This window comes from Aspergillus udagawae (genome assembly GCF_001078395.1).
Source record: "Aspergillus udagawae IFM 46973 DNA, scaffold_9, whole genome shotgun sequence".
NCBI classification, from domain to species: domain Eukaryota; kingdom Fungi; phylum Ascomycota; class Eurotiomycetes; order Eurotiales; family Aspergillaceae; genus Aspergillus; species Aspergillus udagawae.
The window spans coordinates 876,310-892,019 of NW_025091272.1; the positions used below are offsets into that span (position 1 = coordinate 876,310).

General features: G+C 50.1%; 7 protein-coding genes across 7 annotated transcripts; 3 read left to right on the forward strand and 4 right to left on the reverse strand.

Moving 5' to 3' along the window:
* Nucleotides 1-952: 952 nt before the first annotated feature.
* Nucleotides 953-1,719, reverse strand: xgeA (putative endoglucanase; the record flags this gene model as incomplete). Its single annotated transcript, XM_043295376.1, has 2 exons — nt 953-1,352; nt 1,403-1,719. 2 exons carry the CDS (start codon nt 1,717-1,719, stop codon nt 953-955), a joined length of 717 nt encoding a protein of 238 aa, XP_043151311.1.
* A 1,670-nt stretch (nt 1,720-3,389) lies between these two features.
* erg2 (C-8 sterol isomerase ERG2) lies at nt 3,390-4,233 on the forward strand (the record flags this gene model as incomplete). Its single annotated transcript, XM_043295377.1, has 3 exons — nt 3,390-3,744; nt 3,813-3,839; nt 3,896-4,233. The coding sequence occupies 3 exons, from the start codon at nt 3,390-3,392 to the stop codon at nt 4,231-4,233; spliced, it is 720 nt and encodes a 239-aa protein (XP_043151312.1).
* Nucleotides 4,234-4,565: 332 nt separating this feature from the next.
* Aud_010542 (putative PP-loop ATPase superfamily protein) lies at nt 4,566-5,828 on the forward strand (the record flags this gene model as incomplete). The annotated part of the gene is made up of 1 exon (XM_043295378.1): nt 4,566-5,828. One exon carries the CDS (start codon nt 4,566-4,568, stop codon nt 5,826-5,828), a length of 1,263 nt encoding a protein of 420 aa, XP_043151313.1.
* A 455-nt stretch (nt 5,829-6,283) lies between these two features.
* On the reverse strand, nt 6,284-6,622 carry Aud_010543 (LYR motif-containing protein; the record flags this gene model as incomplete). The annotated part of the gene is made up of 1 exon (XM_043295379.1): nt 6,284-6,622. One exon carries the CDS (start codon nt 6,620-6,622, stop codon nt 6,284-6,286), a length of 339 nt encoding a protein of 112 aa, XP_043151314.1.
* Nucleotides 6,623-7,118: 496 nt separating this feature from the next.
* Aud_010544 (putative Ras guanyl-nucleotide exchange factor RasGEF) lies at nt 7,119-10,550 on the reverse strand (the record flags this gene model as incomplete). The annotated part of the gene is made up of 6 exons (XM_043295380.1): nt 7,119-7,202; nt 7,258-7,686; nt 7,738-9,263; nt 9,630-9,815; nt 9,901-10,228; nt 10,302-10,550. The coding sequence occupies 6 exons, from the start codon at nt 10,548-10,550 to the stop codon at nt 7,119-7,121; spliced, it is 2,802 nt and encodes a 933-aa protein (XP_043151315.1).
* Nucleotides 10,551-12,975: 2,425 nt separating this feature from the next.
* Aud_010545 (zinc finger HIT domain-containing protein) lies at nt 12,976-13,605 on the reverse strand (the record flags this gene model as incomplete). Its single annotated transcript, XM_043295381.1, has 2 exons — nt 12,976-13,477; nt 13,535-13,605. 2 exons carry the CDS (start codon nt 13,603-13,605, stop codon nt 12,976-12,978), a joined length of 573 nt encoding a protein of 190 aa, XP_043151316.1.
* An 869-nt stretch (nt 13,606-14,474) lies between these two features.
* Nucleotides 14,475-15,583, forward strand: Aud_010546 (NifU family protein; the record flags this gene model as incomplete). Its single annotated transcript, XM_043295382.1, has 3 exons — nt 14,475-14,762; nt 14,835-15,371; nt 15,428-15,583. 3 exons carry the CDS (start codon nt 14,475-14,477, stop codon nt 15,581-15,583), a joined length of 981 nt encoding a protein of 326 aa, XP_043151317.1.
* Between the last annotated feature and the right edge of the window lie 127 nt (nt 15,584-15,710).

Genomic DNA, 15,710 nt, shown 5'->3' on the forward strand with positions numbered 1-15,710 from the left:
ATATCATCTATGCGTCCAGATCCTCATTCAACGATCAAATCCAACCCTATCATGAGACCTAAGACCTTGATTGACAAGTGACAAACCCCTCCTGTCGTAGGCTGTACCCCTCCAGGCGTCATCCCCAGCGAAAAAACCCCGACTACACTCGTGTCAAGGAGCATATTCCCTTCTACGAACCTGGATCAAAATCACCAAGTAGTTGTTGTAATAATGGATATTAGACTAGCAAGAAAGTACCTGCCTTAGTTCCTACATTCCCCTCCCCTCAATTGCATCCTCTGGTCCTGCCCGCCACAATTCTACGACGCAAAGGTCGTCTCGCAAGGAACAGGACAGGAATCTATCTGCAACTTCAATTCCGGAACGCGGAGTACTATCTAGTAATTAATGGCTCGTCCTTGCTACTCCTCCTGCTACTATTGTCGTTCGTTCCTGCAGATATCTGTAGTTCATGGACGAGGTACAGTAACAGTGGAAGTGTCCTAAGCGCCCAACGCAGGGGTGTTCGTGGGCGCTTAAGCGCATGTTCCTCCGTCTCGCTTCGCGCGCGGCGTGCATCGATTTCTATATATACAAATGGATCCTGGTCCATAATGTGTCAAGTCCTTATTGTGGATCCGGTTATTCTTGGAAGACGTTGATGTCCAACATGCTTCGACGGGGCGATTGGGTCGAGTTATAAAGAAGGCGATTCAGGAACCGCTGGGTTGCTACTTGAAAGCTGAAAATGAGGCACATAGATACTTCTTTGAGGCCTGACTGCATCTGAAACGAATATGTCGACGCTAGTAGACTGTGGTACGCGCCTTATGATGCAGTCCCCGTTTGAAACGAGGGCGCGTAGCGAAACATCTATGTTTGGATTTTGTCTGGTTCCAATAAATTGATTGCTAAAGCGATTGGATTATTTAAATATACACAAAGCTAGACGTTGCCTTTAATAGAACGTCTAGGCAACACTGACGGAGTAGTCGGACACGGTGAAAACGGCATTGCTTCCGCTGAAAGGCTCGGTACCGGCTTGCACGTCGACCAGGTACAGGCTGCTGGACAGTCCCTGCTTGCTCTCCAGGTACTTGAAGAAGTCGAGCATGTTACCGGAGAAGCTCTTCGTGGTCGACTGGGCCACGAAGCTGTACACCTGCATCGAGCCGTTCGGGCCGAGGTACAGGTTCCACTTGATGCCAGCGATGGTGGGCGTGGCGATGGGCGAGCCCGTCGAGGAAATGGGACCGGCGCCGCCCAGAGCACCTAGCCAGACCATGATCTCGTAGGTGTGGCTGCCGCTGGCGGACGGGCTGAGGAACATGTCGTAGGCGACATCGGCGACGATGTTAGAGCCAGAGTAGCTTGTCATCGTCAGCTTCACAACCACAGAGGATCTGTAAGAAATGCCTACCTCCACTTCCAAGTCGAGTCAATGCTCTTGACGCTGCTCAGGGTCTTTGGGGTGAACTTAAGAGCGGCATTGGCGAAGCTCTTGACCTGGCCCTGGCCACCGGACCAAGACCACTTGGTGTTCCAGACAATAGTGTTGCCCGAAAGAGATTCAAAGGTGGTGCACTGCGAGCCAGAGCTGGCCTGGGCCTTACCCCAAAGGTTGTTGTATAGAATGTAGTTGCCCTCGGTGACCGAGCCCCATTGGTCGCAGAACTGGGTGGCTGCCTGGGCAGTGGCTGCGGCGAGCGAGAGGGCGAGAGAGAGGCTGAACTTCATACTGAATAATCGTTCAAGTTCTTCCGAGGATGACCAGTTGACTGACAGAGAGCACACTGAATCGACATGAGGCCCTCCGTCGACTCTTATAGTTTCCTGAACTCCCTCTCCTGAACCCGCCCCGGGGGTATATTTGGGCCTCTAGCCATGGCCTGCATCTTCGACGCTTAACCTCTTTGATGCCATGATCATCGCCCTCAATCTTCACGACTCACTCGGCGGACCAGGCGATCATATTGACTGGTGGATCAATCTATACCCAAGCTTCAACTTGAGACACCCACAGTGGCTGCTCCCCACATATGGCTCTAAAGGTCACGGAATGGTCCATTTTACCCGGACAATTCCCGACGAATGAAACAATCCGAGACGACGAAGACACGGAATGATCGACAAAAACAACAATTGTCTCCGGAAGCAGTGAGGATATTGGTGGAAATCACATCGGGATCGAGCAAATGTAGAAAGAAAGAAGCATTGTGGGAGGATATTAGATTGACATACGTAAGTGGACCCCGCATTCTGCACTCCAGATCAAGAGTATTGCTCTCTCGTCACAGAGCCATGCTAGTAGCTTAGCGAGGCCAAAGAATCCAAGGCTGCAGGATTCAGAAAATCCGTTGATGTTGTGGCTGACCTGTGCTGGTGACAACTAGCAGCTTGAATTCCCGACATGGACGAAAATATGCCCGTTTCAACTAAAGGGAGATCGACAGTCTGTTGGAAGTTTTTCCTGCAATCCATTCTCTATTGTGCGGAATTCCTGGCGGTGTTGACTGAAGAGTTGAGTTCTCCTCAGGAGAAGTTCCGAATTAATACAGACCCATATACAACCGGCGGTTTCATCCTATTAATGTAGAGTACCTAGCTAGGTACGGCACTATGAATAGAGCATAGTTGACTGGAATCATGGAAGAAATCCAGGCAGTCCTTTCACCATCAATAAAGGAGAGATCATAATTTCAGATTCTGATATTTGAAATGCGTCTATGCAGCTGTAAGAGCTACATCTGTCGTCATTAGTCGTCTTGAGACTGGGTGTTGCCCAGGTCTTTCCAGCTTATGTTCTAAAGCATTGTCGCATGGAGCAGATGCACTTCCCTTCACTGCAGTCATATGAAGATAAAGAGAACGATTATGCTCAGTCAGAAATACCGATCCGTATCCTCTCTGTTTGAATGCATACAATGCCTTGGATCGTCAACGGGATCGATAAGGGATCACAGTTGTTAAGTCGGAGAGACAACTGGTTTGCTGACATAACAGAGCAGTCTCAACACACAACGCATTGTGCCGACCATCAACAGACTTCTTCACTAATAATACTGAATGATGATGCTTAATTGATTGCAGACTTTGAAGCTGATAATCTGATGCCTCTTTCGGATCTCTCTATCCGTGGTGGCCTGAGATGCTCCAACCTCCAGGCCAAGAAAAGAGAAAAACAAACAGGCCCGACGCCAGGGGAACTCATTCATCTAACCAGGGATTTAGACTACTGCGCGATCAGCCAAATTTACGCGGGCGCCGCGGACTCCACCATATTTTTTTCTGCCTAGACTGATAATCCCTTTACTCCTGTTAAGCTTCTTTTCGTCCCCAGATTTTGTCAGTTGTCAATTTTAGTCTCCCAATTGACTTGATCTTTTGCTCTACACACGACCTCCACCATGCCCTCTAAATCCTCCTCCCAACAATCAAATTCGTCCCGCAAGAGTTCCTGCGGCGGCTGCTGCTTCTCCATGCGCAAGCTCGGCTTCCTTGCGGTCTTCGTGGCCATCTTCGCTGCGCTGTACAGCTACCTCGATGCTCGTCTTGAGCAATTCTACATCTTCAATCCCGAACAATTGCACGACCTCTCCCAGCGCGCCGTCCAGGCTCATGGCAACGACACCCGTGCGATGGTCGACTTCATTGTCGCCGAGCTGGACCAGAAAATCCCCGGAAACCACCTGAACAAGGACGAGGAATGGATTTTTAACAATGCTGGTGGTGCTATGGGTGCCATGTACATCATTCATGCTAGTGAGTTTGTTCAATAGGCTTCCAGCTGGCCAGACTTTACCAAAAGATTCCTGCTAATCATGATTCAGGTATCACCGAATACTTGATCATCTTCGGTACTTCCTCTCACATTTATTCCTTTTCCCCTTCCGAGCTGTTCTAATTAAGACAGGCACCGCGATTGGCACCGAGGGCCACACCGGTCGCCACACCGCAGATGACTACTTCAACATCCTCCATGGAACCCAGGTCGCTTACGTTCCCGGCACTTTCGAGCCCGAGGTCTACCCCCCTGGCAGCGTGCACCATCTCCGCCGCGGCGAGGTCAAGCAGTACAAGATGGAGCAGTCCTGCTTTGCCCTCGAGTACGCCCGTGGTTGGATCCCTCCCATGCTTTTCTTCGGTTACGCCGATACTTTCTCCAGCACACTTGATTTCCCTACCCTGTGGGCCACGACGAGAGTCACAGGTCGCGAAATGATCATGAATCTGCTGCGCCGGAAGTTTTAATCGCGCGATGACTGGGACGATACACAACAAAGAACTCGGAGATATGGGATATTGTACTGTAGTACCGCATTGTGTTTGTGATTATAGAATTATGTATGGTAATGCTGTGTAGATAGATTTAATCTTCTTATGACTGCCTCAGCTGCTTCCAAATCGGACTGTTTTGTTTTTTCGTTATCTTCCGCTGACAAAGCATAATGCAAACGGAACAAACTCCAAGAATCCGCCTATCAAAAGATCTATCAATCGATCAATAATGATAATTATTATCGCGGGGTCAGAAATTCTTCCTCTCCATTATTAGGTCTTTTCGCTCGAGATCTTCGACCAAAATGCCTCCAACACTGTGTTTTAACTGCAAGGAAGCTAGAGCCGTCATTATCCGTCCGAAGAACCGGCACAAGCTATGCCGCGCCTGCTTCCTCGAAGTTTTCGAGACTGAAGTCCACGAGACGATCACCTCCTCCTCCCTCTTTTACCCTGGCGAACGGGTCGCCATCGGCGCCAGTGGAGGCAAAGATAGCACGGTCCTTGCCTCAGTCCTTAAAACACTCAACGAGCGCTACAATTACGGCCTGGAATTATGTCTGCTTTCCATCGACGAAGGCATTAAGGGCTATCGCGACGATAGTCTCGAGACGGTCAAGCGCAACGCCGTACAGTACGATATGCCGCTGGAAATTGTCGGGTACAGCGAGTTGTACGGTTGGACGATGGATCAGGTCGTCGAGCAGGTCGGGAAGAAAGGCAACTGCACCTACTGCGGGGTGTTCCGGCGACAAGCCCTTGACCGGGGCGCCGCGCGACTGGGTATCAAGCATGTTGTCACGGGACATAACGCGGACGACGTAGCAGAGACGGTCATGATGAATCTGCTGCGAGGGGATCTGCCGCGTTTGTCGCGGGGGACCAGTATCGTGACGGACTCGGCGGCGTCGGATATCAAGCGCAGCAAACCGCTCAAGTATGCGTACGAGAAGGAGATCGTGCTGTACGCGCACCACAAGAAGCTGGATTATTTCAGCACCGAGTGTATCTATTCGCCTGAAGCGTTCCGAGGCAGCGCCCGGACGCTGATCAAGGATCTCGAAAAGATTCGCCCCAGCTCGATCTTGGATATTGTCAAGAGCGGAGAGGACATGGCTGCTCTGGTGCCGTTGGCGGTTAGTTCGAGCGGGAAGAAGTGCGGCGGCACCAGTGCTGCTACTGCTACTGCAGAGGATGATGAATCGGCGGGTGGCTGTGGTAGTCAAAACGGTCGATCGAGTGGTGGCGAAATGGCGGAGATGGAGAAGAAGCTCGCAGAAGATGACGCCGCTCAGTCTAGAGAGACCGAGATCAAGCTCCCAGTAGCCCCCAAGAGAAAGAGCGACAAGGCGAATAACCCGAAAGCGATCAAGAGTCAAACAATGGGCAAGTGCGAGCGCTGTGGATACATCTCAAGCCAGAAGATTTGCAAAGCGTGCATGCTCCTGGACGGGCTGAACAAGAACCGGCCCAAGACCGCGATTGAAGTTGGCGTCGGGATCGAGGACGAAGAAAGCAGCTCTACGCTCATGAGGCAGATGGAGCGAGCCCAGTTGACGACCGGCTAAGCCCAGGGGAGAAGTATTCCAGTGCCCTACTTGACAAGCTGCTACGCCCTCTGCGATAGCGCACCCCTCCCCATCAGGACTCAGGCCCTGATCCGTCCCCCTGGCCAAAGATCGATCGTATCGATCGATAGACCAGGCAAGACTCCGCGCGGCTCATCAGGGCACCAGACGCATGGATAGACATGCTTGAGTAACGCCACCGCCGCGAACTTACTCCAGATTGCACGAGAGATAAAAAACCTAGATCGATGCAATTGAATATATACCAAACTGTCCTGTACAAGTCATGCCGTAACTCCAGTAATGCTATAATACAATCAAATCAGTCTCTATCCATCTCACGCACTTCCTCCAATGCACCGGAACCCAGTCTCATCGTAGCCCAATTTCCATTGCGGACTCATAGTCATTTCGTCCCATCCCATCCACTCGCACAACAACAACAACCGTGATTCCTACTCCTTCCCCGCCTGCTCCGCAATCGGCAAATCAAATCCCACCCGTCTAGCTGTCAACCGAATCTTCTCCTTCTCCGTCATCGTCATGCCGGGGTTATACCGCTCCACAAGAGCAGCATACGTCCTCTGCGCACGCGCATACTGCGCCATCTGCTCGGCCTCGTGTACCCGCTGCTCGAAGTGTGGGTCTGCCGCTGTTGGAGATTGTTCGCCTGCGCTTGTGCCTGTGCGGAAGGCTTCGCGGATGCGTTGCTGGAGGGGCGTTGGCTTGGAGAGGGTGCGGCGGGGGAGTTCGCGGAGGATGGCACGATAGGTGGAGCGGAGGTGGGGTGTCATTTTTTCCTGTTCTCCTTTTTTTTCCTTTCTTGATTTTGGGTTTGTATGAGCACGTTGGTTTGTTTTAGGTGAGGTGGAGGAGGGTAAGAGAGAGTGATGATCAGACTGTCATCGATCTACGGAGTAGGATGTTTCGAAGGCGATGTTGTCACGTGATCTTATCGGTGGCTTTACGGAAATACAAGTGGAGAGCACCCCGAGGAAATGAAAAGGTTGCGCTACATACGGCATCACGTTGATTATTATGTTAATTATTTAACTATGTATGTTTCGTATATGTACACCAAGTGGTTACCACCACTTGAACCGTCATTTGACCATCTCGTCAGTCAATCATCAGAAGGCATGTCACGTCAGGGTGTAGGGAGTATAGAAAATATATGTAGTGATGCATAGTCGTGCTTGTGGTTAGAAAGCAGGCGCGGTTGGTAGGTCGCACGCAAGAGTAGAAGTCGGTCAATAGAAGTTATCTTTCTGAGGATGTGCTCTAATCCGGTCAAGAACGCAGCCAGCCGAATTTCTTGCGTCCTGTGTCGACGCCCGTAGACGGTTCAACCTGTACACTGCGTGCATACAAGTCCTACAAATATCAGCCGTTAGCCAATGGAATCGCCGTCTGTTGGTTTGGCACGAACCTCTTCATCTCCAGAAAGCTTGATATCGAGGACCAACCGTTGCACATCCTCATACCGATTAATATGAGCATACGGGGTCTTCTGGCTGCGCTGGATGCCCAGAATGACTTCTCCCATTACCTCGAATTTCTTCCAGTTGATCCGAGATCGGTTGTCTCCGACGAAGGTCTTATTCCCTTCCTCGGCCGACACCAAATCACGGCGATGTAGTGGGAGAAACGGAATTCGCTCCGAGAATGAATTGTCCCAGGCTAAGCGATATGCAAAATGGCTCTTCTGCGTCCCCATGAGAATCACAAGCCTCATGAAGTCCTTCTGTACTTGGACTGGGACCAGCTCCCGCGTCTGAGACAGCCGATGTACCGGAGTCCCATTGATGCCGGCAATTAGTGCGCCCAGAGAGTTGTAGTTATTCAACCGTCGCAGTTTCTTCAATTAGTGTTAGATATTTCCTTTTTCTCGTTCACGTTTGATTCTTACCAGTGCAATGTTCATAAACTTCTCCAGGGCCCTTGCCCGGTGCTTCGGCTTGTCCCGAAGTAGGATCATACTAGCCACGAAAAACGCGATATGGTTGAATTGTTTGATCATGCGATTGACATGCTTCAAGCTCTGAATCTTATCTTTGTCGGGGCCTGAAATACTGACATGGCGTACAAGGTCCCGAGGTCGAAACGAGTTGAACATGATCCAGTCAATTCGTGTTAACTCGCGTGCAAATTCTTCGTCGGGTATCTCCATGAATTGCCGCCATTGTATCTTGGTCAGTGGCACGCTAGGTGTCAGCTCCAGGTGTTCGGATTCTCTCTGCGCAGCTTCAATGCTCAAGCTCGTGAACGATTGGCTCGAAATCGTGCCGGGCTTGTCCACCGTCGAAGTACCCGAAAACCCCCCAGAGAACCTTGTGCTTTGCTCTGGCGGGCCCTCGCTCAGATCTAGAGCGCTCATGTTGTAGATAGGGTCCTCCTCCTCTTCCTCGCCTTCATCTTCTCCTGAGGTAGGCCCTCCCAGAAACATGGATGGAGAGCTCCGGCCGGAGTTGACGTAGAAGGTTTCCTTGTCATCAAATTCCTCCACGTCGCCATCTTTGAATGGCCACCCAACATCATCATCTTCCGTGTTCACTTCGAGATACGATCCAATCTCTTTGGCGGCAAACATGTAAAAATGACTCTTCTCCAACGTTGATACAAAATCCAGGATCCGCTTCCGGGTCTTTGGATATGCCAAGTCGCCGGGGTACTCCGATACCCACTGTGCCATCACGTTGAGCAGTCTCAACTGATCGGCAATGCGGGTCAGCTGGTCAGTGATGGTTTTCTCATTTCGTTCAAAACGATGTATCAGCGCATTGAGTAGACTGGCAGGTGCCGCGAACTTGCGATACAGGCACAAGAATATCGACGAGAACTTCGAGTCTTGCTTCGACATCGGCTGCGCCACAAGCCGATCAACTAACTCGTCAAATGTGTAACCGGCGTCATTCGAACTTCCATCGCTTGTTGATTTGTCCTTGCTGCTGCCACCAGGACTTGATGGGGCGCTACGCGACACGTCAATTTCATCTTCCGTCTCCAAGAAGCTATTAAAGGCGTCCGATCCACCACTGTTTCGCCACGCGGAATGGAGCCGATGCTGGCGATTGCGGTCCTTGGCTGGAGATGACTCTCCTGACGCTGATGGCCTGTGCAAGCTCAACGTGGCTCCGGAGGGAGGTGTGTGCGGTCGCACCGGAAACGAGTTGCTCCGGGCATATCTCGAATTGTGCGGGTTGGAAGCCAGGTTGGGCGAGTCGGTCCGGTCGACGGGATACAGGTCTTCGCCGTACCCATCGACTCCTGATTCAAACACACTCGTGGAGTTTGAGCCGCCCGCGGCTCCGTTGAAGAAGGTTGTAGGTGTTTCGGAGTTGGCACGAGTATGGTGGCGGTCTTGCGAGCGCGGTCGGTACGCGGCGTCGCCAGAGGTTCCCTGGTCGGACTGGTTGTGGGAAAGATTGGTGAATTCTGAGGATCACAATTAGCATTCAAATTAAGATATAGCGCGGCAGAGCGCAGTAGCTGTGAATTTTATGTAGGCTTCAACCAGTAGATAGATAAACGACAAGTCGGTTTCTTTTCAAAAGGGCAGAAGGGAGAGCGAACGCTAACTCAGGCCGTGCCGCGAATTAGCGCGATAACAACCAGCCCAAAAGGGGTTGGTTGTTTGTTCGTCCCATGTTTTGTTGCGAAACGCCCAGGAGCTCCAATCAAAATGGTGGAACAATAGGGGTATAGGGGGAAAGCTTTTGCTGTTTGAGGTGTAGTGATTCTGTTGGGCACGGAGTTGTAGGGCTAGAGGGCAATGTTGCCATCCGCCTGATTGACACTCACCAGATTTTTTGCTGACAACAGATCGCAGAAGCATAGCAATACACGACTTTTGCGATTTTGGAGATTCGGGGGACATCCGATGGATCTCGTAATTGCCCAAAGCAGGCTCAACGAATCTATCGTGCCCTCGAACATCACATTTACTGGCAATTAGAAGAAACGGCAAGGATGACGCGGACAAAGCGTCTAAGCAAAGGAGCCATTAGCAATCATATACTTTTCTCAAGAAATGTGAGTCTGAAGCAAGCGGGAGTACTCCCGTGAAACATACCAAGTAAGCCTGTCAATTCTGAGAAGCTCGCGGGTTGGGTCACATCATGAAGAATGAGAACTCCGTCAATAACTTTTGGTGAAGTGACATCGGTGCCAATCCGAGGCCACTGGAGCTCTCCATTGCTTCCGACTGTTATCTCTTTGGTCGAAATCTCCACAAATCGAACAAGGTAAACAGTGCCATCTAATGACATTTTCTTTGTTGTCGATCGTGAGGATAGCGGGTTCTTCATGTCCAGAGCGCTCTGAATGAATGTGGATTTGCCGGCTTTCTCTTGGCCAACAACGGCGACCGTAAGGTGTGGGAAGTTCGGCTTCTGAGATATCTATAGCAGAAATCAGTGGTTAGCCGCTTACTACAACCTCCGTCAGATCACAATGCCCACGGATAGACCTTACCCCGTTACCGTCACGCATCGACAATAAACCGGTGTCACTCCTTGAGAGAACATGTTCCTCCTCCTCTATGAGAGGGCTCTCGAGTTTACTCCGTGTGTCCGTTGCCATTCTGGAGGAATCAAGCTTATGCAGACCTCCGGCCGGTGCGGAAATTGTTCTGCCCGGGAGACCTGGCCTCTGCGGGAAGGGTGCAGGCTGAGCTCTGTCGCTAGAGGACCGCTCTCGTCTCGGTTGCTCGAAGGTCATCATAGAGTCGTTTTGGTGCAAAAGTTTGGACGATCGCGGCGAGTGGAAGGGGCCAGCGGAGACGTCAAAATGCGATAGCGCAAAATCCGATATTGCTAGGCGAGTGACTGATGTAGACACGACAGCTCATCCATTGTCGCTTTGAGTAGGATGGTGGTCGATACTGATTGATTGATTCCTCTGAATATTATAAAGTCACGGTCTCTTCTCAGTGGTCTCCACGGACTGATCGATGGTCGAACACGAATCACACTGATGAAGAGACAAAATTAGTAAAACCCGTCGTATCGTCGGAAGAACTTTTAGGATAAGCTCACATGAACGCCTTCCAATTCGAAGAGCGCAATACGATTGTACTCAATTTGCCCTTGCAGATCAGATCGAAGGCGGTTTGCACTGCCCGCAAAGGCGGAAGAATGGATGGGTTTGTCTGGAACCAAAGGAAGATCACTCTTCGGTACAAATGTCGGAGGCTGAGGTGGGCCGCCAGACGCTCAACACATAGAGGATAAATAGGGTAAGGGAATGAGTAATCTCAATAGAATCGAGAGGGAGACATGGTGAATCACTTGGTCTTAAAATATAACAAAGTAGGATAGACAGCTAGAACTAAATCGTATCCAGGCTCCACGATTTTCGTGTGACTGCGGCCGAAAAAAAGGCGGCGGGATCTTCAATTTGTGGAGGCAGGCAGACAGAAGCCTCCACTGTACATACCGGGATTGGATAATTGACAGCCGGAGCTTGATACTCACAAGAATAAGACAGTGATGAGAAGACCATAGAAAAGAGACAACAGGACGGCAACAGAATCTTGTGGTTCACAGCTGACGATGGATGGAGGATCCCGGACGAATCGGAGCAATGGTCGTCTACAAAGTGGTACAATAGAGACACAGCACTTGAAGGTGGCTCAATGGCCTTTCCGAATCAGAAAAGGAGTCAGTCTACTATTGTACCAAGACGTCCAAATCTGTACACTATTCGTTGTTCAGTCGAGAGATGTGCACCAGTTAGATTAGTGACCATCTTTTATTCAGCTATAGAGAATGTCATGCCTACGATTGATGCCCTGTGACGAGACAGTTATATCTCCCAGGAGTTGAGAGTAGACTGAATGGATAGTATATTATTCGCTAAAACAACCGGACACCAACGCCCCAACAGCAACCTCATTTAGGGTTAGAAATAGGAAAAGGTGTACTTGGAGTAAGCTGCCAGGTAGCTAAATGTAGCTAAATAAGCTAAGTAGTTAGATAAAAGCACCGCCGCTCCTAACGCCTTCAACTTCATTTGTTGCAGGGAATGGTACAACCCTCGCTAGTGTTGTAGACTTGTAGTGGACCTGGTGATATAGTGGATGACATATTGACCTAAATCCAAACTAAGACCATGGCTAACAGCCCAAAAGTCACGGATTGGTCCAGATCCATTTCGCTCACATCCACAGAGGAAAGACATCTGCATTGACACTAGAGCTGACTCTTCGCACTTGGCAGTGATCTTGCCTTGAGAACCGCCTCTCAATACTAGGTAGAGCGAATGGCGCGCAGGGTTTTGAGTCTCAATTTTACCCCCAAACCTTGGAAGTCAAGGATTCTTGTGCAATACTGCGAATTGTTCCGAGACAAAATCAAAAGGACTCAGCCCATAGACAAACATGGAAAAAGCCCATCATGAGGATAAGATCTGGAGCAACGGGTCACGCAGCCTGATTCGGGCTCCACTGTGGCCAGGCGTCTAATAGATGTATCTAACCATTCAATCACCGTTGGGAGCTCGGCTTCATGTGTTCCAAGCTCATTTTTGAGTGGCGGGGTTGGTCATTATCGCTTCAAAGTCCGATAAATCACACGCATCCCCAGAAGCGTCCCATGGATTCGTCTGACCGAATACCTCGACTCGCCTGTGATTCCAGCTGTCGGCATCAGATCGACGGTGTTTCGGCCGGTCGGGTCCTTTCCAGCTATCACAGCAACCCCCGCATTATGCTATGGTTCAAGACATAGCCTGAATCCGGGTGGGAATATCTCATTGGGAATTGACCTTCAAGTGGTATTAGGCTGGGAAGATTGGAGCAGAAGGAAAACGAGAAGGATCGCCACTTCATGTCACTTGTCCTTGTAAGATGTTCTGCATTGCTCAAGTGAGAGCGGAATATATATCTAAAGCTGTTTAAGTAGTTTGTGTTTCAGCCAATAACAGAAATACCAAAATATATCTACCCAAGCGATGGGGAGGCATCTCTCATATGTTGCCCATTAACGCTCAACATTGCCATTGTTCTACCCTGATCATAATCGCTCGTCAAGAGCAGTTCGCTATCGCGAATATTCCAATAGTGTAGCAACATAGCTGCATTTGGAAATGTGATCTTCCAAGCTATGTAGTATACGACTTTCACTCCTCTTCTCGCAGAGAAGGAAATTCATGAGGGTGGCTGGTGCTGGTTTTCACCGCTAATCAAAGCCATAAACTTCATAAACGCCTCTGCATGCTTTCCGGTCTCTAATCCTTCTTCGCATCTCTCTCTCAATTTTCTAACCTTGCCCAAACCTCGGTTGAAACCCTTCTCCCGGGTCCACGAGCCTCGATTGCGGTAACCTCCTCGTCCCCTATGGTAGGGTCGTGATCGCCCCGCAGGTCCCTGTTCTATCCACTCCTCTTCCAGAGTAATCTTGTAGATATCGTGTAGGCAATCGCGAAGCTGAGGACTCTGAGCAAGCAGGTCTTTGATCTGGGGGGAGGACGCTAATGCTTCCACGCTGTATGCATTTCGGTTTGCTTGTGCGTTAGAGCTCTCGTTGGCTTCCCTCTCGCCCGTGACATTAGGCGTGGTTTGAATGGCATCTGTCGCGATGGTCGGCTCCGGTGCCTGGGGTTTGGGTGCGCAGTAAATCTTATGGGACTGAGTACAAGTGAGCGAGCAACTGTAGATAGTGGGTGAGAACAAGGCAGGCATATTGAGGTAGCGGAATAAAGCTTACCTCAAAAGCCCACAGGTAGGGCATTTGTATTTCGAGGGTTCCGAAACGCAAACCTCGCAAGTTCCAGGCATCTTTTTGCCAGCTTGAGACTGCGAGCCAGCTGAGCTGAGATCAAACTTCGTCAACCATGATTTGTAGCTTTTGCAGCTACAGTCAGACGGCAGAAGACAATGAAAAAAGTACCCTTAAGCCGGAGTAAACGCATTAACAATCGGATAGTGAAAGTTGGTGGGAAGATCTTCAAAAAATGCCTCCGCTCTACGCCATCGCCGCAGAATCAAAGAGCGCAGATGCCTCAGGATTCAGGAATCTTTCAAACAAATGCAGATCACATGATTCGTCGCCACTAATGGCGCCACGGCCAATATAATACCATTATTCTGTTCGATAATTGTACATTGTAGGGAAGTAAACGCTCATCTTCAGGATCCTCGGCAGCAACAGAAAGTTTATGATTTTGAATGAGCTTAAGTGGTGGACTCTATCTACCATCTCCAGGGTCGTATACGGAGTGACAATAATGGATGGTGCTCCATTCATATCAACTGGATGAAATACTTATCAACGAGGTAAAGTAGAACTTGGATTATGGGGTAATGATTTACTCCGTAGATTAACTAGTAAAATCTACATGCGACGCAACGAAGCCAAAATGCCTTAATGGTATCATAAAGGTCATGTTTGCACTGGCTTTGCATGTTTGATGGACGTCGAATTGCTTCTGTCCTATTGGGCTGTTTCTTCCATGTCGGATTTGTCATCAACGGGAATTTGGCACCATTCCTGACAGTCATGTGACCTTAGATTGCGTCAGAGCTTGAAATGGGATTCGGGAAAATAGTATTCTACTCCAGACAACAGTTATCAGTCCTTCCTTTTCCAATATAGAGTTATCTTTCTTCCAGGCATTTCCAGGTACCACTGAAAGTTTTCTCAGAACATGTCTGTCAGCCGCACATCGACAAATATGCTCAGAAGGGCTCTTCTGGATGCGCGGTTCTCGCCGCAATCTGCCGCCGTCCAGTCGCAAGTCATCCGGCCAGCACTCGGATCATACAAGAGCATCCATAACTCCGCCCGGTTGCCTGCCATCACGGCCTCTGAGACTCGTCGCCGGCCGACTTTGCGCCCTCATCATAGGCCTACTGCCCAAGCCCGGGTGAACGGACCGTTGCCCGTTACGAAGCGCACGATTTTTATCCAGACCGAAAACACGCCAAATCCTGATGTGAGATAAAGCGTCCCAATTGTCATGGAGGATTGGCTGTATGCAGATCACTAATGATATACTACCTGACAGGCATTGAAGTTCATTCCCAACCACCGCGTCCTCCCGGAGGAGTTTCCAACGTCTTTCCTCGAATATCTTTCTCCTCGGTCGACCCTTGCGCCCCCTCATCCTTCCGCGCTAGCAGCGAATCTGTTCAACGTCGATGGCGTGACATCAGTGTTCTACGGTCCGGACTTCATCACCGTCAGTAAATCCAGCGATGCGAACTGGGCGCACATCAAGCCCGAGGTCTTCAGCCTTATCACTCAGGCTGTCACGTCCGGGGAGGCGATTGTCAGTACTGTAGAGAAGACAGGAGAAAATGCGCAGGAGGGCGGTATGGAGGAATCTCTTAGCTTCAACGAGGAGGATGACGAAGTTGTTAGCATGATCAAGGAACTTCTGGAAACGAGAATCCGGCCTGCGATTCAGGAGGATGGCGGTGATATTGAGCTCCGGGGCTTCGAGAACGGCATTGTGAAATTGAAGCTACGTGGCGCGTGCCGAACTTGCGATTCGAGCACTGTCACGTTGAAGAATGGCATTGAGTCGATGCTGATGCACTATGTATGTTCATCCTGCTACCATTTCTGGCTGGCACTAACGTTCTTTGTCCTGAACAGATCGAGGAGGTCCAGGGAGTTGAGCAAGTCTTAGATGAGGAGGAGGAAATCTCCATGCATGAATTCGCCAAGTTTGAGGAGAAGTTACGTCAGCAGAAGGGCCCCCAGGCTACAGCTTCTACGGGAGGCAAAGGGACCTTGGATTCCGCACCGTAGGGCACCTGTCGATGTTTATGCATTCAAGGCTTCCGGTATACAAGTTGTCTATCAACGATTATTGGCATGGGAAAAAAAGAAAAACCTTCCAACTGGCTTGACGATCCACAGTCGTCTTTCCCGGCCA